The 27,329-nt window shown below is 42.6% G+C and overlaps 1 protein-coding gene across 4 annotated transcripts in view; it reads right to left on the bottom strand.

The window, feature by feature from the left end:
• kansl1a (KAT8 regulatory NSL complex subunit 1a) overlaps positions 1–27,329 on the bottom strand; it is a 56,321-nt gene that overhangs the window by 26,341 nt on the left and 2,651 nt on the right. For 2 of the 4 annotated variants that reach the window (XM_041875262.1, XM_041875312.1), the window contains one exon: positions 12,351–13,734. In XM_041875262.1, the coding sequence (XP_041731196.1) occupies positions 12,351–13,666 (1,316 nt within the window). In that variant the 5' untranslated portion in view covers positions 13,667–13,734. Of the gene's footprint in view, positions 1–12,350; positions 13,735–15,903; positions 16,401–27,329 lie in introns of those variants that run through there. The other 2 variants (XM_041875363.1, XM_041875216.1) reach the window with 2 other exon arrangements.

Raw genomic sequence — 27,329 nt, forward strand, 5'->3', positions numbered from 1 at the left:
TGGAAATTCTGTGCAACTTCTGGCGCGCATTTACGGTGAACACTAAGTGTGTACCCGCTTTAAGTTACAGTTTTAACATTGGGCAAGTAGGCTACTGTGGCTTTTTGATCATAATGTAGGCCTACCAGTGGCCTACCATCAAAAACAATGGAGAAAAACAGATCACATAACATTTCAACATGGAAATAGCTGTTCTATCATTCAGCCTACAGTAGCAGCCAATGTGTGGTGTTCAATGCCTACATTCCATGAGACTTGAGAAAAAAAAACATGCAGGGCTTGACATCAACCTGTTTATCCATTTGTCCTTCAGACAAGGAGGTAACTGAAAAAGTGTTTGATGCAAGAAACCACTTTACAAAATACATTATTCCCATACCATTATTACAGAGAATCAAACAAATTATAATACGCTCTGCCTATTGGCTACATCGCTTATTAAAGACAGTCTCAAAATACAACACTTCTCCTTTAAGACATAAAAACGCTCTTTACCTGACTTGCTTTTCAAAGATGGCTAGAAATGCACACATTTCGTGATCTTGTTGGATGCACCCCCATTGTTGACTAGAAATGAGCTATAACTGGGTTAATAACTCACTAACTAGCAAAGAATATGAACAAATGGCACGCAACTACATCTCTCAGTTTGATATCAAAACAAGTGCATCTACTCACGACCGCTCATACTGTGGCCTAAAACAGTCCAGTTCAAAGTGAATGGCACAGATCCATATATGGCCTACTGCAGCTCTGATTGGTTATGGCGCACCGGTCTGTGTAGAGTAGGGGCCAGAGTCGTGCCTGTCAATGCAATAGAATCCTACTCCAATGCGCTCTGCCTACAAGAACATTTCTTGCAGTTAGTTTTGCATACTAAATATTTCCTAGTTCGTTTTGTTTCGGTATATTACATTGAAAGTGGCTAATATTGCATTGATTCGATAACAATACCCACAGTAGAGCGAAACGATGGTGTTAAGGAGAAAACTGTAGAAAGTTGAGTGACGTTCAATCTCGCGCTTCTCTGCACGGCCTCATTTCTTCTGCGCAGCAGTCCGAGGGTAGATGCACTCGCGCAGCTTAGAGGGCACATTGCTGCCAAGTAATAGAATACGAACGTCAGTTTGGATATTCAAATAACTGTGCCCATCCCTACGGCTAACTAGCAGCAGATTATATTACGTTGTTTGATTTTCCATTATGAATAAGTGTGATATTTCTAAACAAGAAACATGTTAGCAAATTAATCTCTATTGAACAAAATAAATCTTCAATTATGGAGCCCTATTTTGAGAGATATATATATATATATATATATATATATATAGGGCGGCAGGTAGCTTAGTGGGTAAGAGCGTTGTGCCAGTAACCGAAAGGTCGCTGGTTCTAATCCCCGAGCCGACTAGGTGAAAAATCTGTCGATGTGCCCTTGAGCAAGGCACTTAACCCTAATTGCTCCTGTAAGTCGCTCTGGATAAGAGCGTCTGCTAAATGACAAAAAATAAAAATAAAAAAAATAATATATATATATACACACACACACACACATACACATACATACACACACAGCATCAATAGCCTAATTGTGAACTCAAAATTAATCACAATCATTGGTTTAGGATGCACCACAAAATATATTGGATAGATGAAGCAATTTATTTCTTATAGCTGGGTGAATGACTTAAAAAACACTTGTTTTTCTATTGTGTGACGCAGCGACAATTTTGGTGCGACCAAGTCATCGGCTGGTGCAACCAACTAAAAAACGTAAGTCTAGAGTAGGGTTTGGGCGATATTTCGATAGTATCATCTATTGATGATGGACAGCCATCATTGACGGTGACAAAATCGTGATATGAAAGACGATGGTTTAGCGTATTTGAACTTGACTGGCGCCGCACAGTAATGAACAGAGTTGGGCAGTGCACAGCAGGGCAGCACATGAGTGACATTCAGAGTAATTGACCTATTCCTATTTTCTAAAGCTCATTTCAATTTGTTAAAGAAAGCAACAGTCAAAGAAGCTCCATGTGTAACAAGTGAAATGAGAGCTCACTAATGCAATACAAGATGGGATTAAAATTACAGAATGAATAGTTAGCGAAATGAGAAAGATGAGCAACCAACAGGTAGGCTGTTTATTCTGAATGGAGTTGGGGGGGAAGCGCAGCGTGTAGCCACAATTGACTAGGTAGCTAGCGGACTACGTTAGCTTAGCTAACTTCTCTGATTTGAGATGGGATGATAAATAACATTAAATTGGCTTGGCTTAGTTGGCTACTGAGTCTCACCCTCCCTCTCCTGTCCACTCCCATCTCAAACATACCACCCTCTACCCCGCTGCAGCACAACTGGCACGTCTCTCCCTTACTTTGTTCCATGTGCGTGCCACACAGACACCTGTTCATACTGAAGCTGCCTCCACCAGAAAGGAATATTAGAAAATATTAGCCTCCACATAGCCTCTGCCCCATGCTTTCAACAACATTCTTTCGTCATGATTCGTCCAGTTGAGGCATGCGATTTCACGCTATAGCCCAACGGTGGTTACAGCAGTTATTATTTTTTCTTTTGGGAGGGGGGGGTGGCCAGTATTGGGTGATACCATTAAATATCAATGTTTTATGAATACATAATCACAGTAGGACAAAGGTTGACATCACCCATCCCTACTGCAGAGAGATATTTTGAGTTTATTGGTCATTCCATCAGACACGGTTAAAACAAGTGTCAGGGTAGGAAACATCCCTTCTAAAATGAGATATGAATTAACACCAGTGGTGGAAAAAGTACCCAACTGCCATACTTGAGTAAAAGTAAAAAGGTACCTTAATAGAAAATGACTCAAGTAAAAGTGAAAGTCACCCAGTAAAATACTACTTGAGTAAAAGTCTAAAAGTATTTTATTTTAAATATACTTAAGTATCAAAAGTAAGTGTAGCTCAGTTGGTAGAGCATGGCGTTTGCAACGCCAGGGTTGTGGGTTCGATTCCCACGGGGGGCCAGTATGAAAAAAATAAGGAAAAAAAGGTATGCACTCACTAAGTCGCTCTGGATAAGAGTGTCTGCTAAATGACTAAAATGTAAATGTAATTTCAAAAATATACTTAAGTATCAAAATTTAAAATTCCTTATATTAGGCAAACCAGACGGCACCATTCTTGTTTTTTTATTTTACGGATAGTCAGGTGCGCACTCCAACACTCAAGACATAATTTACTAATGAAGCATTTGTGTTTAGTGAATCTGCCAGATCAGAGGCAGTACGGATGACCAGGGATGTTCTCTCTTGATAAGTGCGTGAATTGGACCATTTTCCTGTCCTGCTAAGCATTTAAAATGTAACGAGTACTTTTGGGTGTCAGGGAAAATGTATGGTGTAAAAATTACACTATTTTCTTTAGGAATGTAGTGAAGTAAAAGTAGTCCAAAATATAAATAGTAAAGTAAAGTACAGATACCCCAAAAAATGACTTAAGTAGTACTTAAGTATTTTTACTTAAGTACTTTACACCACTGATTAACACACTGTGCTAACTGAATACAAAACCAATTTAAACAAATATTTTCTCACAATGTTATACATATGATAGATAGGATTATTACACCTACATATTAACATTCATTTTTAACAAAATATAGTGTGCTATAAGCGCAGCACTAATTCATTAATTAATAACATGAGTACCTATTTTACCATGTGTCCTTAAATTACCAAAGTTAATTGTTTCAGGCAGCCATAGACTGCAGATGGAATTGGAAGCTTATGATTGTGTAATTATGTACAGTGCATTCAGAAAGTATTCAGACTTCTTCCATATTTTGTTACGTTACAGCCTTATTCGAAAATGGATCAAAGTGTTTTTCCCCCCCTCAATCTACACACACAATAACCCATAAAATGACAAAGCAAAAATTGGTTGTTAGAAATGTTTGCCAACGTATTATAAATAAAAACCAAAATATCTGTCGCATAGTAAACAACGTGTGAGCTCAGTTTCAACTTCCCCCTTAATTTTGTTATACAGTGTTAAAGTAGGGGATGTTGTTCTTAAAATTATTGAATAAATGTGCCTCGTCGCCACAACTGACACTTTTAGCACAACACTTGCATTTGGTTGACATCGGTTTGCCTATAGCCAAAATACTGCCATACCACCAAAGACGTGCCCTTGTTTAGCACCAAATCGACATTCTCTTTAGCAATAGCAGCACTCATGTTTCTGACACACTTGCGATATAGATGGCGGGCTTAGATGTTGCTATAGAGGCCTTCGTGTCGTGCAAAAACAAATAACAATGGGAAGAATGTTAGATTAGTGGCTCCCAACCAGGGGTACTTGGCCTATCCACAGAGTATACTTGAGAAGACTCATGAGACCATAGGCCTGGTAAAATGCACGAGGGGGTACTTCAGGGGTACTCCGGGCAGAGCAAAATACAGTTGGTGGTACAGTAAACAAAAAAGGTTGGGAACCACTGTTCGACTATAAGAATATTATATAGTTACAGTGGTAGTAGATGCACTGACTGCCATATTTAAGCTACAATCATACCCGTTAGGCGTACCCACACAACAGTTATACTCCTAAATGAACACTTTCTTCCCGGACAAATAACGTTTTCTTCACCTCAAACAAACTCTGTTTTTTATATCCATTGAGAATTACAATAGTTCCTCAACGTACTTAAAATCTTTCCAGCCCTCTCCCTTTCGATAACCACTCAGCGTGAAAGGGAAAATGTTATGCTCTGATCCAATGGAAAAGTCATAAAATTGGCCTACCTGATTACTTCTAGTCAGTGCTCGATTTCGACTGAAATAGGTTCCGGGACTCATTTTGGGTGCCGGTAAGGTTTATATTTAGGTGCAGGAGTGCCACAATACTTTTGAGATAATATTCTATAAGAGGAACAGGAGCTCAAGCAGTAGAAAATTTGAGGTGCCGGTACACAGCTCCAGTGAGCTCCTGCCCAAGTCAAGCACTGCTTCTTATCCCTCTCGCAAATAGCCTACAGCTGTGTCTGTCCCGAGGTCACTGGCGCACAAAAGTCTGAGGGCCCAGAATATTTTTTATACAATGTTGCAAGTTTGCTAGCGCAAGCTTGGGCCGGACCCAAGTTAATAGTTGATACAATGTTTCAAGTTCGTTGCAGACAGGCCATGCGTAGCCAATGTGATTTATAGGATATTTTTTTTTTTTATCAGGATATTTTCTACCTGCACGCTGCAATGTTTTTATTTGTTAGCTTTATGTAGGCTATTTTTACATAGTTGGCAATGGCAATAGAAGTTACAAACCTAAAAAGTACAATTTTCATAGAGATGTTGATTAACAACATACAATGATTGAGATATGACGTTATTAGAAATTAAATGAAACTTTCATGAAAATGTGCATATGAAAACCATAACTGGCATGCAGAGCGGTAGAAATGTTAAGATAAATTGGCATTCCACATGAGAAAGATTGCCGACTCCTCGTGTAGCCTATTACCGTCAACTTCAGGAGAGTAACAAAAGCCAGCAGGAGCAGGAGGAGAATAGTTGTGTCAGGTTAAGGATTTTTTCTTCTGGTTATCTAGATCTTTGGCACCCCCTTGAGGCATTTGTCTTATTTAATCAAATCCTAACCATTAAGCATCAGACAAGCTCAATGCATATAGTTGATTTTATTCAAACACATAGGGTGTGTCTATTTATGGAAAAATAAACATTGGTCGAAAGAACAAATGGCTTTCGGTCGGGACAGCCCTACATAGCCTAAAGACCTAGTTCATTTTTTAAAAATGTATTCATTCGGGTTCACAGTGCGGACCAAATAGAGGTCCCCGTACCGAACGGTTCGGTACAAATACATGTACCGTTACATCCATAGAAACAAATATACTCAACAACAAAGGACAACAGAAATCCCACTTCTGACACCACATGGTAAAAATCTATCACCACGTAATTACCCTTCATAAACCATGCAGGCATGATTGATGCTCAGCATAGGAACAAGGCAAATGACAAAGGGACATCAAACACTTCAAATGCATTGTTCTTGAGAGTCATGGGTTTTCAATACACATGAAGAAAAGGCAAAAAAATGTAAAAGCTGCATGAAACAACGCTGGACGATAAAGACAGCTTAAATAACGCTAGCGTGCCAAGTTGCCAGTGGGCTTGAATTGAGCTGTTAAGACACCCAACAAGTGAACTCCTATCTTTAGAGGAAGCGTGAATAAGAGCCTGTGCATGGGAGTTGGATCACAGCAGCACTAGGCAGAGGGTGTGAGGTATGAAATGGATCAAATTCAGCTGGAGAGCTGCAATCATTACATAAAGAGAAGGGGTTATGTAACTGTGGGTTCACATTGGGGAGGTACTCGCTGGAGCTAAACAAATCCAGATGTGTCAAACGGGATGGGAAAAGTTAAACAGGGGGGGCACATACTACAAGACTGCACAGTAATGCTGAGCAATAGCATGAGCTGCAAGCCATGGCCTCAGCCAACTTAGTTGGCCTGATTAATAGAAAACTTGGCTCACATTTTTGCACTAGGCCTACGTATTCTGAGATAAACAGGAACTGGATAAGGTCTTCTAGTTCTCTGGAATGGATAGAATTTAATCTTCAAGAGCATAACACCAACCTCAAACTGATTTAGACACTTTCTAATAATAATAATAATAATATTAGTGATGGGGAGGGGATAGTTATATATTGGGATATTATTTTTGACAATATCACAATATAATTTTTGCGCTAGTTGGCTGTACCTGCACCAAAATGCCAGTATTTTTCCTTCAAAACATGCCCTCCATCTTTTTAAATAGGGAGCCAATTTGTTTTCAACACTTTTGTTTTCATGACTGATTGTTTTCAAGGCTCTCTTGTCCATCTGCAGCAGACATATGGTTACCAATGTGTTTGGAACACCGAATTGCAATTAAATCACAGTGTCGAATCGTAATACATTTAGAATCGTGAGAATCACAATACATATTGTATCTGCACCTAAGTATCGTGATAATATCGTATCGAGATGTCCCTGGCAATTCCCAGCCCTACTTTCTATTAACTATTAGGCCTATGTAATGCGTGTGATGTAATGAGATTCTTGCCTCAGAAACAATGATTTCTCAATATGGGCAGCCCTCAGACATGGTACAAGACTAGGCTATTATGCTAAAATGTACAGAAAATAATAGTTCAAACAGACAACCAGGGGACAGGCCTGCTAGTATTCATAAAGAAAACCACTTAAACTGAACCACTGTTTCTAATTAATACTGGGACGCATCATAAGCATGGTAAACAGATGTTCGCTTGAACTAAGAGAGGTATGGGAACCTCTCTCTACAGTATTGGTCAATGTGACAAGATCCACTGTCAACAAAATGACGTTGTGCCTAATCAGCAGTCCTGGACTGGTTAGTGCCCTTTACCATTTCAAGAGCAAAGATTATAGGCCAGGCAAAATCTAATATGGAATTCGAAGCCAGTTCCACTGTTGATTTCCACTCTTCCCTTCTAATTAAGGACTGACTTAGACCTGGGACACTAGGCGGGTATAATTAATTATCAGACTTTATTACCCCTGATACAGGCCCAAACACAAGCAAAAACTATGGAGCAGATAGGGCTGGGCAGTATATCGTATTTTATGATATACCGGTATTGATGCACGGACAGGTTTGGGTTTTTACTTTATCTTCTATAAAGGTATTTGAATGTTTGGTTTGTTAAATGTGATACACTGTGTGTAACGTCCATTTTTATAATTTACTCCGCTACTCGAGTCATCTCTCCATGCCGCTTTCCACACAGACCTAGCCCCGCCTCGTCACTCAAGGAGCGCATTTGTTGTTCCTCAACCACGAGACACTTGCGTTCAGTCTGCATGGTCAATGCAGCACATGCAACAATGTTGATGACAGCGATGAGGTTTTCACTTTGCTTCTTAATATAAATCCACAAGCATTCTATAATTACACAATTCATTTGTGTTTCTTAGATCTGCCAACGGCTAGCTTATTTTCTTAGGAAATTGGGCCTAAATGTACTGAGTCAGAGCAAACATAACTAGCTATACAGTGGGGAAAAAAAGTATTTAGTCAGCCACCAATTGTGCAAGTTCTCCCACTTAAAAAGATGAGAGAGGCCTGTCATTTTCATCATAGGTACACGTCAACTATGACAGACAAATTGAGGAAAAAAAATCCAGAAAATCACATTGTAGGATTTTTAATGAATTTATTTGCAAATTATGGTGGAAAATAAGTATTTGGTCACCTACAAACAAGCAAGATTTCTGGCTCTCACAGACCTGTAACTTCTTCTTTAAGAGGCTCCTCTGTCCTCCACTCGTTACCTGTATTAATGGCACCTGTTTGAACTTGTTATCAGTATAAAAGACACCTGTCCACAACCTCAAACAGTCACACTCCAAACTCCACTATGGCCAAGACCAAAGAGCTGTCAAAGGACACCAGAAACAAAATTGTAGACCTGCACCAGGCTGGGAAGACTGAATCTGCAATAGGTAAGCAGCTTGGTTTGAAGAAATCAACTGTGGGAGCAATTATTAGGAAATGGAAGACATACAAGACCACTGATAATCTCCCTCGATCTGGGGCTCCACGCAAGATCTCACCCCGTGGGGTCAAAATGATCACAAGAACGGTGAGCAAAAATCCCAGAACCACACGGGGGGACCTAGTGAATGACCTGCAGAGAGCTGGGACCAAAGTAACAAAGCCTACCATCAGTAACACACTACTCCGCCAGGGACTCAAATCCTGCATTGCCAGACGTGTCCCCCTGCTTAAGCCAGTACATGTCCAGGCCCGTCTGAAGTTTGCTAGAGTGCATTTGGATGATCCAGAAGAGGATTGGGAGAATGTCATATGGTCAGATGAAACCAAAATATAACTTTTTGGTAAAAACTCTATTCATCGTGTTTGGAGGACAAAGAATGCTGAGTTGCATCCAAAGAACACCATACCTACTGTGAAGCATGGGGGTGGAAACTTCATGCTTTGGGGCTGTTTTTCTGCAAAGGGACCAGGACGACTGATCCGTGTAAAGGAAAGAATGAATGGGGCCATGTATCGTGAGATTTTGAGTGAAAACCTCCTTCCATCAGCAAGGGCATTGAAGATGAAACGTAGCTGGGTCTTTTAGCATGACAATGATCCCAAACACACCTCCCGGGCAACGAAGGAGTGGCTTCGTAAGAAGCATTTCAAGGTCCTGGAGTGGCCTAGCCAGTCTCCAGATCTCAACCCCATAGAAAATCTTTGGAGGGAGTTGAAAGTCCGTGTTGCCCAGCGACAGCCCCAAAACATCACTGCTCTAGAGGAGATCTGCATGGAGGAATGGGCCAAAATACCAGCAACAGTGTGTGAAAACCTTGTGAAGACTTACAGAAAACGTTTGACCTGTGTCATTGCCAACAAGGGGTATATAACAAAGTATTGAGAAACTTTTGTTATTGACCAAATACTTATTTTCCACCATAATTTGCAAATAAATTCATAAAAAATCCTACAATGTGATTTTCTTTTCTCATTTTGTCTGTCATAGTTGACATGTACCTATGATGAAAATTACAGGCCTCTCTCATCTTTTTAAGCGGGAGAACTTGCACAATTGGTGGCTGACTAAATACTTTTTTCCCCCACTGTATACAGCCTGATTATACCAGTGATGGTGTAGACCTAAATCAGCATGTTGTTTGTGCAACAGTATCTTCTACATCAAAGAGGAATACGTGAAGCATGAAAATGTTAGCTACATGAAGTAGCTAAGAGAAAACATTCAATGTCGCCAAAGATTATAGGGTCCCCTAGGAAACACTTATCAACACGTTGGTTCCTACCCTGTCACAATAACTCCTCCCTGGCATGTCAAACACTGTATTAAGTGCCCACTATTATTCTACCTACAGAATTAGAATAATCATTCTATTTCCATGATTCCAACAGATCACACAAGTGTTTTGCTCTAAATTGCAAGTCAAATTGCAATTGCAACATTTGGTTAAAAATAAGGCCTAGATTGTTTGCCCATATAATGCAGCCCTATGTGGCAATGTGGAAATGATCTCAAATGAGTGCAGGAAACTGAAAAATCTATGAAAAACACAGAAAAATATTTTTGGTTGAATTGAACAGTATAAAACAATCACGATGGAGAATGAACCATTGAAAATCACTAAGAATGTATGTGTTGCCACCCTAGGGTCACGCACTACTCAAAGCAAATTTATAACTTTTATTCAAAAACATAAAATACAGTAAAAACAATTTTTAATACTGTGAAATTATATTTTGGCCATATCGCCCAGCCCTAGGAGCAGACAAAAATATATGCAGAAAGAGCAACAGTCAAGCAGTGAATCAAATACATTTGGGTCGGGGTTAGGCTATAGGTCCTTCATCCTGAAACAAAAAACACCACTGAACCCTCACCCTGTAGAAAAGTCTTAGGCTATTTGTTTGGGAGATGTCAACTTTTGTCCTATCGTGATTATGTATCCATAAAGCATTGTGATATACGATCATATCGCCCCCTATTGGCCAACCCCCAAAATGTTTTGCAAAAAACACTTCCTGCTATAATGCGAAATCAAATCATGATAATGTTGTTGAAAGCCTGGGCAGAGGCTAAATGCAGGCAAATATTTTCTAATATTCATTTCTGGTGAAGGAGCAGGTTTGTGTACGTGTGGCGCACATGATGGAGCAGTGACAGTCTGATGAGGAACGGGATGTCTTAACGTAGTGAGTTAGGTTATACATCATCGCCTGGATAGAAGCATTCTAGTCTTCAGAACTGAATAATTGCTTTATAAAACAGTAAATAAATAACATTGTTTGTTCTATCTCTCATAAAGCTGTGATTGCCTATTCCTAGGCGTAGGCTATAGACCTTCATTCAACACCTTAGGTTAGAATATTTAGTAAAGAAGCTACTGTTCATAACTTCAACTTGTCTTAAAGCTTTTATGATAGGCCTAGGAGGAGGATGGGTAATTGACTATGCTCTTTACTGTGCAGCGCCAGTATAGACCCTACGTTGGTCCGGAGCCTGCTAGTTTTCTGCTCTACCTGATAATTGCACCCACCTGGTGTCCCAGGTCTAAATTAGTCCTTGATTAGAGGGGAACTATTTTTTTTTATGCAGTGGAAATGGCTTTGATGTCCAGAGTTGAGTTTGAAAGGGGCTGAACCATCGTCTGTCACATCACAACGACGTCACCATGCTATCGTAATATCGCCCAACACCACTAAGCTAGTCTACTTCGCATCCCAGGTACAACAAAGCTCTACCCAAACTGAAAACACTTTAGGATAAAAATCTAATTAATTTGCTATAAAATGGAGTTACCAACAGTTCAAGTAGAACCATTTATCATGTAGTGAAGTCTGCATATCACCCTTTTCCCACCCAGACAAAGAACCAGCCATGTCAATCATTATGCTTGTGCCAGTAACGTAGGCTTCTCTCTGTATGGATACACAGATATTTAGGCCAAAAGTCCAAAAGCAACAGGAAGGGGCTGTAAAATCAGTTCTCCGCTTTGTTAATCATCTACCAAACAGGTCACCAAGTCCATTAATGCCGCTGACCCACCTGGCAGTCTATTTTCACTTTCAAAAACATTATGTAAAAATGAGGCACTCCGGCTTACGCCTCGAGAGGAAAACCCAAGAGGAGAGAATGTGGAAATGTGAAAATGATGCCCTTTGCATGATGAATAACTCACATTTCCTCCTTGGTTTTATCTCAATCAAAACATGTTCTCTCTCTGCATATAAACAGTACATTCAGCTCTAGCCTTGGTTGTGGCAGTACACCACTGTGGATGGGGATTGAATAGTCTCTCCAGTAACTACAGCATCACACCCACACTACAACACAAGCTCTTCCAATTGACTGGCGTATCGCCCCCTTCCTGGAGTTTGACCCTTCCATTCAGGGAGATGGGGCATCTCTAATTGCCATTAGCACCTATTAGCCCAAATAGAATTTTGAGTTCATCTGCACAGAGCACAGCGTTCTAGGTGACAGCTGGGGACCCTTTGTACCCTGTAGATTAAGATTCCATTCTCATGAGATAGAATATTTAGGGGAACGTCATCTCACCTCCCATCTATGATAGTCCCACTGTCCCCTTCTGCCAGGCAACAAGCATCAAGAAGATTACATCATTTGGTTAACGAAAAGCTCAAAGACCCATATGGCCTTTAGCTTGGCACATGAACACTCATCACTTCAGTCTAAACCTTTATATGATGGAACGTCACTTGGGGGTTCTCCTGTCACAGCAGTGCGTCCTGTGGTACTTACATTTTGATGTGCCGCTGCTCAATGTCCACTCTGGTCAGCACCTCCTCCTCCAGGTCGGTGTCCCCTCCCGAGCTGCTCTCAGTCACGTCCGAGTCGAAGTTGCTCTCGGCCACGTGCAGGTTGGCCGTGCCGCTGAGGTAGAGGCGCTCCAACTCTGTGGGGATGGAGCCGCTCTTCAAGAACCTGCCCAGGCTGTCCCTGACGCCCAAGGTGTGCCGGCCCGGGCGCCATGTGGCGGTGGTGTCCCCCTTACGCGTTGTGGTGGCAGGAGGCAGCATGCTGAGGGATGAGTCCAGGAAGCCCCCCAGCTGCTGCTTAACGTGGCGCTCCACCTGCTTGGCCTGCACCACCTGCAGCCGCTTGCGTAGCCGCCGCATCCGGCCCTCGATCTCACCCTGGCGGCTGCGGTTGAGCAGGGTGCGCTCCTTCACCTGGGCGTCCAGGCTGCAGAGGGTGGAGGAGGAGGGGGACTGGGAGTAGGGTGCCGGGGAGCAGACTGGGGATCCCTGCTGGCTTCTGCCTGCCCTCTCCCAGTCAGTCATGGGCAGAATCAGCTGATTTGAGGGTGTGTCCAGCTGATTTGAGGGTGTGTCAGGCGCCGCAAAGTGAGCTGGTTGCTGCTGGAGGCCGTTTCCTCCTGCGCTGTGAGAAACCCCCAGGGAATGCTTTTGGTTGACTGTTCCCTTTAAGATGGCACCCGTGAAGGCCTTGGAGTCTAGTGGAGGCGTCAGGGGCTGAGAGGGTTTGCTCCTGTTCACCGCCACCACGGAGCCCGCTGCGCTTGACATGGCCAGCTTCTTGGCTAGGCCATTGATGGCCGCTACGGCTTGGCCGCCGCTGCTCATGAGGCTCTTCAGCTGGCCTCCGGACAGCTCCAAAGTCTGCCGCTTACTCAGCAGGAAGTCGCCCCCGCCGTTGAACAGCGAGCTAGGCAGGATGCCGTGACTCTTCAGCACAGACTGCTTGATGAGGACACCTTGCAGTTTAATGGACTCCTTGGTGGAGGGGACGGGGGTCACATCGGAGCACAGGTAGGAAGCCACCAGCGGCTGGAGCTTGCCCAGTGTTGAGGCCGGGGACTGCTGATGCTGCTGGGTAGGCTGCTCCTGGTTCCCACTGCAAAAGTCGTGGGAGTTTTCGTCGGCGGCGGAAACCTTGCATTTGCCGGTGCCGCTGCTGTTGTGGATGAGGATGTTGCTGGTGTTGCCATTCTCTGCGCTGCCCGGGGAGAGACTGGAGGACTGGGCAGCCAGTTTGAAGCGGATGTGGTGAGCTTCAGCTGGAGCGTCGGTGAGAGCGGGCGCCATCGCAGCCATGCAGTGCAGAGAGACTGACTCCGCGGCCTGCTCCACACCACCCGCTTACTGCCCTGCCAGAGGACAGCCTGAGTGGACAAGAAGAGACAAGGTCAGACACTAGTACCACACAGTAAAGGTATGAGATAGACAGGAGACCCACCCAATCCTGGTCGGCAACCAACAGGCCTGCCTCAAGTAATCACAATAGTAGGCTAATAAATCCTTAAAATGCTCCAATGATTAACACAATTTACTCGGACTTGATAAATCCAACACAAATTATATACGATTTTAAAAAATGACTTAGAGAAGTTGAGAAAACAGGCAGTATGGTATCTTCTTTAAATTGGCTTATTACATTTATAAAAACGCAAGCATCCTCTAATTGCATGTTAAATAGCAACCTTTGCGTCAATAAGCCTAGCAGACAAGTCATTTAGTTGACATACTGCCTAAGACCTAATAAACCATAGTCAGGGCAATAAGTATGATGTTGCGTGAAAACAGGGTTAAACAAATAATAAACATTTTCATCTGTATTAAAAAAATTAATTCTAAAATGACCACTAGTCAATTGATAGTTGAGGCAGAGTCAAAATTAAGAATATCCAGCCCACTAGACTACATTGTGATGTAATAAAAATCCAGGCAAGTAGGTTTATGAGATGAGAGCCTATTTCTTTGTGATTGACCTTGCTTGACTAGCCTACATGGTTAACATGTAGGAAATTATGGCAAACAATGTGGTCAACAGCAAGAAACTAGCCTAGCTGAACCTCAGGCTAATAAATCCTATGACTAACTACACCTGTGCTTGTGTGAACAAGTTGGCCTTCGTCATTTAGGAGTACTCCCTAGGCTCCTCCTCAAAGAATTATCTGTGCCCATTGAATTCAAGTATAGTTGGATAAGGAGGGAGAGCAAAGCAGCCAATGCAAATTATTCAAACCCTACTGCCCTACTAAGTCAGATGCAGCAGGGTTTGGAGGTGTAAGCAGGTGGATTTAGCCCCAGTAATAGCCCAAATCGCATGATGTCATCCTGACTTCCTGTGTGGAATTCTCAGACACACAAGTATCCACATTTCCCAAATCATATTTAGGCTACTAGATAATGATAATGTTCACAAGGTACAGCCCTGCTAGTGGTGCAATCAGTGTGCATGGGTAATGCAGATTTTCTTAAGGGGGCCGTTTATTATTGGATTGGTATGTAAAAAAATAAAAATAATGCACTCACTAACTGTAAGTCGCTCTGGATAAGAGCGTCTGCTAAATGACTAAAATGTAAATGTAATTCCGGTAAACAATCGATCTAGGGATTCTAGCTACAGCCAGAATCCTCAATGATAAAAGGCGTTCTGCTTCTCCCTGTATCATCTGTCAGGCGAGATGAATGGGGGGCTCAGTATTCCACCGCAGTTTCTAGTCAGCGCGCACAAACGCCATGTTGTATTTCCGAGGGAGATGCAATGCAATTCATCCACATTAAACCGCCTATTCTGCTCTGACAAATCCACTAAACTTGTTCCTATCAAAGACTTGACGTTTAAAAAGGTCAATCTAATTATTATTACGATCAAAACAGCTTGCAATTCATGCATTGGCCAATGTTTACGCAATAGCAATTTTCCCTTTATTTTCCATGACGCCTTGGTAAAGGATTTGTTCGGACAATGCCCCTACAAATGTTTACGTTTATTGTTTTTGTCTTCACATTCACGTGACCAGTTACTGACAAGAACGTAATTCATTTCAACAAATTAGTTAGCTAGCTCGCACCAAATCGTGTATAGTAAATTATTATTTCTCTTATTCTAAAAGGTCAGCGTTGTTAACGTTAGCTAACCGTGCAGCCAAATGTTGGCTAACGTTAAATCAATAAGCAGACAACCTTAGAGGCCTAGCTAGTTAACATTATATTGTAACGTAAACAAAACGTTTGAAAAGCAATAGCTAAAACATTTCTACAAGACATTTCACAGCGTAACTTAGTGCCTATATTTTAATTTAGAAAATACAATGGATGGCTATTCTAGACATGGCATGCACATGATTCTGGCAATGCAATTTGTTCTCTAAAATAAGCCACATGCAAACCACGCTTTGTTTGACAATTTGTGTGATTGCTAAACCATTGTGTTTTCGTCTACTTGAATTAGTTAAATTTTTTCGAAAGCTAAACCGGACAAGTTAGTCGGAGTAAAGACTAACCAGTCTTGTTAGCTAGCTAACAAAGAAAAAGGAGGAACCTACCACGTGACGAGGCGCACTATCCGAGTGAATTTCGGCAACAATCCCCCGCAGTTTTTGAAGGAAAATGTAAACGGATACCACAAAAAACACGATTTGAATCGATTAATCAGCCATTCCCTTTTCTAAAAATGCGATCCTTTTTTATTCAAGACCCCGTTTCAAGAGCCCCAGATTCGTTCCGGAACCAAGCAATGGGCGAATCAACTAGCTACACCTTGCTTGCTAACTAACGTTAACGCGCTAAAGTTAGCTAGCTAGCTCGCCTCGCTACTAGTAATAGCAAGTAAGTGTAAAAATGTTCCTTTCTGGTCAAAAAATACTTCTGTTAATTATTTTACAACAATCCTATGTCGCAAACTCCGTTCCCCACACCCTAAGGTGTTTGAGAAGGCCAGTTTTTCTGGTGTTTGAGAAGAGCCTATTTTCTCGTTTTAGGGAGAGACGCTCAGAAAATGGCGGCTTTCTCCTCTCCCTCTGATTTGAGTCTGACAAACAGAAGTCGTGGTGGTGTGTGAATTCTGGTAGGCGGGAGACAATTCTCATTCTCGCCGCTAGAATGAAGGGCGGACAAGAGACTACATGAAAATGCCCAAAAGTGCCACAAGAGGGAGCTTTTTAAAGCCTTACCCTGTATGTGCATATCAAAGTGGGCCACAAACAAAAACCTGAACAAAAGGGCAAATGCCTCCCCTGACACTGTATCAAAATTGTACTTGAATTATTTATAATATATCTGTAGTGCTCAATGAATGGCATACCACGAGAACTACCTTTACCTAAATTATTTTCTATCATGAGACAAACATTGGAGTAAAGGTATGACCTAGTTGTACTAGTGCTAGGTTATTCATACAGCCAGGGGTGCACATAACTTTTTCAGTGAGTTACTCAGGTGAGTACCAGCAGATGGTGTCTGGTACTCACCCCATATGTAGCGTGGTCTTAATAAATGCAGTCTTCCTCACTGTCCTCCTCAGTGCCGCCACCACTGTCCTCTTCAGTGTCGCCCCCACTGTCCTCTGCTTCAGCTTCCTGCATTGTAGATGATGAAGATGCTGCAGATGTACCTCCCTGTCCTTGGTTGAGCCTCCGATTAGCTGTCTCCATCCACAGGTCAACAGCAGGCTTTGGGTCAAATGTCTCTGTGGTCTGCTTTGACAGGTGAATGTGCATCAGGGCTGAGAGACGAGCATGTGACAGACGAGATCTGTACTTGGTTTTTATTATGTTGAGATGTGAAAATCCCCTCTCAAGCTGCACTGCTTAAAGGCAGTGTAAGAGACAGCTTAACCACCTTGTTGATGTTGGAGTAAGCATCTGGGTTACTTGTATTTACTATTTGGACCAAGTCATACACAGAAGAGGCTCCCAGGCGTTTTCCTGCCTGCTTTAAGCGCATCCATTCTGTCACAGTGGTATCTTTGTCAAGTTGCAAGGTGGCCTCATATTTCTTGAGAATGGTGCAAACGGTTGTGTTTCCAAAACTGTGGAGGTCTTGCATTTCCTGAGGCCATGTTGAAGGATCAAATACTAAGAAATGATCACATGACTTGAGGGAGTCATATCTGATTTCAAACTCTTCAATTAACCCCCTGAGTAAGTGTGTCTTGTCTCTGTCAGCATCAGCATTGGAAACAGTGTGTGCCCTGTGGCTTTCACCATCAAGCAGAAGTGTGAACTGTCCAATGGCCACCATGAGTTCATCCTTACATTCTCCAATGGTCAGCACTGAAAACACTCTGTGCAGATATGCTGCAAGTCACTGTTATCACTCGTAACCAGTTGCATTTTAATGGCTGGCAATAGTCTTGATATTTTTAACAGTGTTTCATGCCTCGATGCAGACCATCTGACATTATGAAACTTATCCAGTTTCACAAAGGAGATCCCATTTTCTTCACATAGCTTATTCAGTGCAGCAGTTTTTTTTGCTCCACCTTTTTGTAAATAAAACTGCAGCAGCTTGACCACAGAGCGATTAAATGTCTCACAGTAAGGAACGTTGCGATCAGCTGATTTCGCGCAATTCTCCAGTGTGTGTGCGGTGCACAGAATGTGCACAAGGGAGTCTCCAACCGCAACAAGTTGCCGGAGTTTTGGCACAACGCCGTTGTAGATACCTACAGCAGCCCCGTCTGTGCACACAGCGACCAACTTTGTTGTCCAGTCATCCAAGCCTGTGTCCTGGAAAAGTCTCACAAGTCCGTCTGTTATGGCCTGCGCGGTTCGGTCAGCACCAAATTAAAATCAGTCCAATAAAGTCCGAAGTAAACTCTCCGTTGCTGGACACATACACAATGTAAACGATTTCCTGCTCAGTTTTTGTGATGTCCTCAGATCCATCAAAAAGCAGCCCCCAAAATTCAGCAGACTGCAACTTGGCTCGTAACTCCCCGCTGATGGTGTGAGCGATGCTCTGCATGATCCGTGTACCCCCTTCACGTGAATGATATGCACCTCCGACATTTACTCCTAGCCGCTTCAGTAAAGGAACATTCTCAGAATAGGAAGACATGGGACGTGCGTGTTTAGCTTTATGGAAGGCGAGGAGAAAAATATTAAACAGAGCTTGCCGCTGTTCTTCATTCAGCTTGTCTCGCCATCTGGCAAGTGGGCGACTGGACATTTATTCTCGGCTAGCTTAGCAATGGCTTGCGCCACATTCGTGTGCTCCTTGCTCTTTTCATGTTTGTCAAATAAAGGATAGTTGAAATTCTTTGAGCCTTTATAAAATGCACCTGTTTTGTCTGCTAGATGTGGATTTGAGCGGCAAATCTTGCACCACATTTTAGTGCGCTCATCGTTAGCTTCAAGCCACTGCATATCTTGGAGCCACTTTTCCGAAAAAAAAGTATTTTCTTCAGCTCTGGCTCCAGTTGGCGTTTCTTTGTAGGTGGCGAAACGCCAAAGAAGCTGCTTAATGTCTGTTGCTTTTTGGACATCCCTGACAGTAGTTGACAAGCAACATGTCATGTGTAAGGTTAGATGAGAAGATCGGTCAAGTACGCAAAGGCACGTAGTAACACAAGTGGCATTACGCATTCCTGATTTTTGTCGCGCTTGCGTACCTGCGTACCAGTTATGTGCACCCCTGCATACAGCTGATGTACCAATACACACAATGGACTGTGGTCCTCTGTAGCTCAATTGGTAGAGCATGGCGCTTGTAACGCCAGGGTAGTGGGTTCGATCCCCGGGACCACCCATACGTAAAAATGTATGCACACATGACTAAGTTGCTTTGGATAAAAACGTCTGCTAAATGGCATATTATTATTATTATTATAATATACACAGCAATATGCTGCTAGATCCAAGTGCACCACAGCTGTATACATCCTCCTTAATCCTGTCTAAAGTTGCACTGGAAATGGCTGCTACATTGGCAGAGTGTGAGTGAAAGTGTGAAGCCATATAATGGGTGCGCTCATTTTGCGCCCCTGGTGGGTGGAGATTTCATTTTAGGACCAATGGAATGGTTTAACACAGAAGTGTCAAACTCATTCCACGGAGGGCAGAATGGCTGTGGGTTTTCGTTTTTTCCTTTCAATTAAGACCTAGAAAACGAGGTGAGGGGAGTTCCTTACTAATTAGTGACCTTAATTCATCAATCAAGAGTGGAGCGAAAAACAGCAGACATTCGGCCCTCTGTAGAATGAGTTTGACATGTAGTTTATAAGATATACAAACTCCGCCCACCCAGGGAACTGGGCGAAGCAAAACGAATGAGTGCAGTTGCTTCCGCTTTGGTTACTCAAACGCTACGCTCCCAGTGTACCAGCTCTGTCACTCTCCTGGGGTGTGTTCAGTATGACAGAACAGTGTGCAATGTTGAATTCAACAGAAACGGTACTGTACGACCAGTTAAAAAATTGAATTATGGTTGCCTAGCGGGCAATTACTGTATGTGTGCTGCACAAGTCTTGCAATTCCAAAATTATCACACCCATATTGATCAGGCCACACCCACCAAACAGGAGCAAACATACCTCAAAGGCTGTTGAAGAACAGTGCACACCGTTTTGGGGAAATGTGTCGTTCAGTACAAACCATCACACAACATAGCAAACATTGACACAAACTAAACGCACACATGGGGTGTATTCATTACGCCAAACATTTTGCAACAAAATCAAGTTTCTATTGGACAAATTCAGGTAGGTCCCTCCCCGTTTCGTTTGCTTGTGTTTGGTTCTTAAAACGGTAAACGGTTCCTTTGCAAGACTTAAGGAATACACTTAATGAATACACCCCAGGTTCGTCAGTGGGTTGGTCCCTGTTCAGCTAGACATTTGACACAATGTTCCACTTACAGCAAAGTATTATTACACAGACTTTTCTAAAATATAGGTCTCTCCAGGTTTGTTTCTTAAACATCTGTAAGTAACTTCATTGAGTTACAAAATCTATTTTAAACAAGTTAGGGTGATTTGGACATGAAGTGTAAAAATGCTAATAAAAGGAACCATTGACTTGCATTGTATTTGTGCCACAAATGCATAAAAGTTAGCATTTGAAACAGTGGCCAGGTAAACAAAACCAAAGCATGGATTGTGGTCATATCTTGTCCATAGACTGCTTACAGGGTAAGCAAACCAATGTGTCATTTAATAATTTCGGTGAACTATCCCTTTAATTGCATGTCAAAATAAAAGTCCTACAAGTGTGCGCAAGCAGGCATAATGAAGAGTCTTGCGGGGGACTTTTAGTTTGCGGTGTGGTGAAGTGATGACAAAATGAACCTGCTCTGGAGACCCACATTTAGGAAAAGTTGGTGTAAAGTCACGCAAGACTGAACGATGGACAGCCGAATGCAACAGAGCGCTTAGTACCAGAATATTGGCTAACATTTCCCAAAGATTTTACATGCTGACTCAGCGAAAACAGCCACCACTGCACATGTGGTTTCTATAACACACTGTGGTAACAGCAAGCGATGGAACGTCTGCCTACTGCGCTCGGCCGACCGTTCTGGTATGTGGGGTCTTTTCTAAAACTTTCCAGTGAATACTTTGTACGATATTTCAACCTGAACAGGGACCAATTAATCACAGGGTATCTGCAGATTCCATGAAGTTGAATTTAAGACTTTGCAAGACCTTTTTAATGCCACTTGGAACGCAATTGAATAGTTGAATAGTTTTACCATAATGGCTGCTGTGGCTACCGCTAGCTAACATGAAGACGAAAATGGCCGTTTTCCGGGAAAAATAAGTATTTCAATCTTCGATGGAGCAATGTGGATAAAAATTGAGTACAGTGGCATATCCCATCCCTGCATTGAGGTACATTTTCCGACCCACATCTCACGCCGGCTCCACCGTGTCTTAATGTAACCATGATTGCGTTCTGACCCCAGTGCAGCTCAGTGTAAACAAGCGTAACGGTAGAGTCGGTATCTTCTGGCAACCGTAATGGGCTAATCATTAGCTAGATCACAAACTAAGTGTCCAGAATTTTGCCTTCGATTCGATACCAATACCAGCTAATGATACTCAATACCATAACAATTCCACAGTGAAAAAATGCCTTAGTCAGATATACAGCACTGTTACCGTTTAAAAACACGTGGTCAACGCTCCATCTGGATAGCTAGTCCACTGGATGTGCAGGCTTTTGATCCAGCACTGCTCAAACACACCTGAGTCAGCTTAACAAGGTCCTGTTGAGCAGTTTATTTGTAGAATCTGGTGTTAGTGGGGCTGGAACAAAAGTCTACACACTCAGTAGCTCTCTTGGAGGTATTATGCTATAACAGACTACAACCAAAAAGTCTTAAGAAAATAATCACTCAGTGAATCAGGTATCAAATGGCTATACTTTCAAGCAAGGTAGCTAAGCAGGAGGGCTCTACACCAACTTTTTCCAGTGCCAAGTAAGACATGAAAGAAGTTAATGCCTTCAGAAAGTATTCACACCCCTTGACTCTTTCCACATTTTGTTGTTACAGCCTGAATTTAAAATGGATTAAATTGAGATTGTGTCACTGATCTCATATAATATCCCATAATGTAAACGTGGAATTATGTTTTTAGAAATGTTTACAAATTCATTAAATTAAAAGCTGAAATGTCTTGAGTATTAGGTATTCAACCCCTTTGTTATGGCAAGCCTAAATAAGTTCAGGAGTAAAAATGTGCTTAACAAGTCACATAATAAGTTGCATGGACTCACTCTGTGTGCAATAAGTGTTAACATGATTTTTAAAGTACTACCTCATCTCTGTACCCAACACATACAATTATCAGTAAGGTCCCTCAATCGAGCAGTGAATTTCAAACACAGAATCAACCACAAAGACCAAGGAGGTTTTCCGAAGCCTCGCAAAGAAGGGCACTTATTGGTAGATGGGTAAAAAAAAAAGAAATGCAGACATTGAATATCCCTTTGAGCATGGTGAAGTTCTTATTGACATTTTGGATGGTGTATCAATACACCCAGTCACTACAAAGATACTGGCGTCCTTCCTAACGCAGTTGCCGGAGAGGAAGGAAACCGCTCAGGGATTTCACCATGAGGCCAATGGTGACTTCAAAACAGTTAGTTTAATGGCTATGATAGGAGAAAACTGAGGATGGATCAACAACATTGTAGTTACTCCACAAAACTAACATACATGACAGAGTGAAAAGAAGGAAGCCTGTACAGAACAAAATATATTCCAAAACATGCATCCTGTTTGCAATAAGGGACTAAAGTAATTTTATTAATTAACTTTATGTCCTGAATACAAAGCGTTATGTTTGGGGCAAATCCAACACAGCACATCACTGAGTACCACTTAATTTTCAAGCCTGGTGGTGGCTGCATCATGTTATGGCTAAACTAGTCATTGGAAAGGACTAGGGAGTTTTTTTTAGGATAAAAATAAATGGAATAGAGCTAAGCACAGGCAAAATCCTAGAGGAAATGCTGGTTCAGTCTGGTTTCCAACAGACACTGGGAGATGAATTCACCTTTCAGCAGGACAATTATCTAAAACACAAGGCCAAATATACACTGGAGTTGCTTACGAAGACGACATTGAATGTTCCGGAGTGGCCTAGTTACAGTTTTGACTTAAAATCGGCATGAAAATCTATGGCAAGACTTGAAAATGGCAGTCTAGCAATGATCAACAACAAACTTGACAGAGCTTGAAGAATTTAAAAAAGAATGATGTGCAAATATTGTACAATCCAGGAGTGGAATGCTCTTAGACTTACCCAGAAAGACTCACAGCTGTAATCACTACCAAAGGTGATTCTACCATGACATTTCTGTATTTCATTTTCACATTATGGGGTACCGTGTCTACATACAGCGCATTCAGAAAGTATTCAGACCCCTTGACTTTTTCCACATTTTGTTACGTTACAGCCTTATTCTAAAATGTATTCAAATCAAAATTTTCCTCATCTACACACAGTACCCCATAATGACAAAGTGAAAACCGGTTTAGACATTTTTGCAATGCAACTGTATTAAAAATAAACGGAAATACCTTATTTACATAAGAATTCAGACCCTTTGCTATGAGACTCGAAATTGTGCTCAGGTGCATCCTGTTTCCATTGATCATCCTTGATGTTTCTACAACTTCATTGGAGTCCACCTGTGGTAAATTCAATTGATTGGACATGATTTGGAAAGGCACACACCTGTCTATATAAGGTCCCACAGTTGTCAGAGAAAAAACCAAGCCATGAGGTCGAAAGAATTGTCTGTAGAGCTCCGAGAGAGGATTGTGTCGATGCACAGATCTGGGGAAGGTTACCAAAAAATGTCTGCAGCATTGAAGGTCCCCAAGAACACAGTAGCCTTCATCATTCTTAAATGGAAGAAGTTTGGAACCACCATGACTCTTCCTAGAGCTGGCCGCCCGGCCAAACTGACCAATCAGTGGAGAAGGGCCTTGGTCAGGGAGGAGACCAAGAAACCAATGGTCACTCTGACAGACCTCCAAAGTTCATCTGTGGCAATGGGAGAACCTTCCAGAAGGACAAACATCTCTGCAGCACTCCACCAATCAGGCCTTTATGGTACAGTGGCCAGACGGAAGCCACTCCTCAGTAAAAGGCAGATGACAGCCTGCTTGGAGTTTGCTAAAAGGCACCTAAAAGACTCTCAGACCATGAGAAACAAGATTCTCCGGTCTGATGAAACCAAGAGTGAACTCTTTGGCCTGAATGCCAAGCGCCATGTCTGGAGGAAACCTGCCACCATCCCTACGGTGAAATATGGTGGCGGCAGCATCATGATGTGGGGATGTTTTTCAGCGGCAGGGACTGGGAGACTAGTCAGGATCGAGTGAAAGATGAACAGAGCAAAGTACAAAGAGATCCTTGATGAAAACCTGCTCCAGAGCGGTCAGGACCTCAGACTGGGGCGAAGGTTCACCTTCCAACAGGACAACGACCCTAAGCACACAGCCAAGACAACACAGGAGTGGCTTCGGGACAAGTCTCTGAATGTCCTTGAGTGGCCCAGCCAGAGCCCAGACTTGAACCCGATAACATTTCTGGAGAGACTTGAAAATAGCTGTGCAGCGATGCTCCCCATCCAACCTGACAGTGCTTGAGAGGATCTGCAGAGAAGACTGAGAGAAACTCCCCAAATACAGGTGTGCCAAGCTTGTAGCGTCACACCCAAGAAGACTCAAGGCTGTATTCGCTGCCAAAGGTCCTTCAACAAAGTACTGATTAAAGGGTCTGAATACTTATGTAAATGTGTTATTTCTGTTTTATTTGTAGTAAATTTGCCAATTTCTAAATACCTGTTTTTGCTTTGTCATTATGGGGTATTGTGTGTAGATTGATGAGGAAAAAAGACAATTTAATCAATTTTAGAATAAGGCCGTAACGTAACAAAATGTGGAAAAAGTCAAGGGGTCTGAATACTTACTGAATGCACTGTAGGTGAGAAATTAATTTTTAATTTAGGCTGTAACACAACAATGGGGAATAAGTCAAAGGGTATGAATAGTTTCTGAAGGCACTAGCTATTTCATCTATTAGTTCAGGGAATGCATGATGGATATACACTGCTCAAAAAAATTAGGGGAACACTTAAACAACACAATGTAACTCCAAGTCAATCACACTTCTGTGAAATCAAACTGTCCACTTAGGAAGCAACACTGATTGACAATAAATGTCACATGCTGTTGTGCAAATGGAATAGACAACAGGTGGAAATTATAGGCAATTAGTAAGACACCCCCAATAAAGGAGTGGTTCTGCAGGTGGTGACCACAGACCACTTCTCAGTTCCTATGCTTCCTGGCTGATGTTTTGGTCACTTTTGAATGCTGGCGGTGCTTTCACTCTAGTGGTAGCATGAGACGGAGTCTACAACCCACACAAGTGGCTCAGGTAGTGCAGCTCATCCAGGATGGCACATCAATGCGAGCTGTGGCAAGAAGGTTTGCTGTGTCTGTCAGCGTAGTGTCCAGAGCATGGAGGTGCTACCAGGAGACAGGCCAGTACATCAGGAGACGTGGAGGAGGCCGTAGGAGGGCAACAACCCAGCAGCAGGACCGCTACCTCCGCCTTTGTGCAAGGAGGAGCAGGAGGAGCACTGCCAGAGCCCTGCAAAATGACCTCCAGCAGGCCACAAATGTGCATGTGTCTGCTAAAACGGTCAGAAACAGACTCCATGAGGGTGGTATGAGGGCCCGACGTCCACAGGTGGGGGTTGTGCTTACAGCCCAACACCGTGCAGGACGTTTGGCATTTGCCAGAGAACACCAAGATTGGCAAATTTGCCACTGGTGCCCTGTGCTCTTCACAGATGAAAGCAGGTTCACACTGAGCACATGTGACAGACGTGACAGAGTCTGGAGACGCCGTGGAGAACGTTCTGCTGCCTGCAACATCCTCCAGCATGACCGGTTTGGCGGTGGGTCAGTCATGGTGTGGGGTGGCATTTCTTTGGGGGCCGCACAGCACTCCATGTGCTCGCCAGAGGTAGCCTGACTGCCATTAGGTACCGAGATGAGATCCTCAGACCCCTTGTGAGACCATATGCTGGTGCGGTTGGCCCTGGGTTCCTCCTAATGCAAGGCAATGCTAGACCTCATGTGGCTGGAGTGTGTCAGCAGTTCCTGCAAGAGGAAGGCATTGATGCTATGGACTGGCCCGCCCGTTCCCCAGACCTGAATCCAATTGAGCACATCTGGGACATCATGTCTCGCTCCATCCACCAACGCCACGTTGCACCACAGACTGTCCAGGAGTTGGCGGATGCTTTAGTCCAGGTCTGGGAGGAGATCCCTCAGGAGACCATCCGCCACCTCATCAGGAGCATGCCCAGGCGTTGTAGGGAGGTCATACAGGCACGTGGAGGCCACACACACTACTGAGCCTCATTTTGACTTGTTTTAAGGACATTACATCAAAGTTGGATCAGCCTGTAGTGTGGTTTTCCACTTTAATTTTGAGTGTGACTCCAAATCCAGACCTCCATGGGTTGATAAATTTGATTTCCATTGATAATTGTGTGATTTTGTTGTCAGCACATTCAACTATGTAAAGAAAAAAGTATTTAATAAGATTATTTCATTCATTCAGATCTAGGATGTGTTTTTTTAGTGTTCCCTTTATTTTTTGGAGCAGTGTATTTTGATGTGCAACATGTCAAAATAGGATCCAGAATAATCAGATATCGTTTTGGCTCTTTAGAGATTCATTTGCCTGCATGTTTTTGTGCATATTGACCTAGGCTGTTTACCACATGAGGTGGGAACTCAAAATACATAAGCTAGATTGCTATCTCTAAATATGATATTGTTGCTAAATAGCCATACAATTGATCTAACAGTACATTGTATTTCCTACAAAAACTTTCCATTGGTAGGCCTATATAGGTAATCACCACAAATGGCACGCTCTGCTTTGTTCCGCATCATCTCAATTACATACTCTGTTTGTAAATTGGTTATTTCCTCTATTGTCAGTTGAGAACTGTTTCCCGCAATTACATTTCAAAATGTTGATCAACTGTCAGCCTGTGCTTCTGCTTATCAGAATGCATCTCTCCCTTCACTCTGTGTGTTAAGGGGGAGAGGGCGTGAGAGTCAGCAGCGAAACAGGGACAGGGCAGATACTTTCATTGCAGGAAGCAGGTTAATGCACATTAGTGTTGACCAAATAAATCTGTAATTTTCGATCCCAGCTAGGGAATGTTGTCTTCAAATTGTATAGGCTACCTTGCTATTTCCTCTTTCCCCTCTGGCAACGGCCCGACTCGCACATGACGTGCACACACAGAGGCACACATGTGAATAGCGCTCTAACATCTTGAAAGTGCGCCTCGTATTATTTCATGTTAAAAAATGTTTTAATGTTTTGCCGTGGTGGAAACAATTAAGAAGTGGCAAAATATAACGGAAACACTAGTCATCTCCCTCACATTTTTAAAGACCTTTGATAAATTAATTTAAGACT

This window comes from Coregonus clupeaformis, chromosome 1 (assembly GCF_020615455.1).
Source record: "Coregonus clupeaformis isolate EN_2021a chromosome 1, ASM2061545v1, whole genome shotgun sequence".
In the NCBI taxonomy this organism is placed as follows: Eukaryota; Metazoa; Chordata; class Actinopteri; order Salmoniformes; family Salmonidae; genus Coregonus; species Coregonus clupeaformis.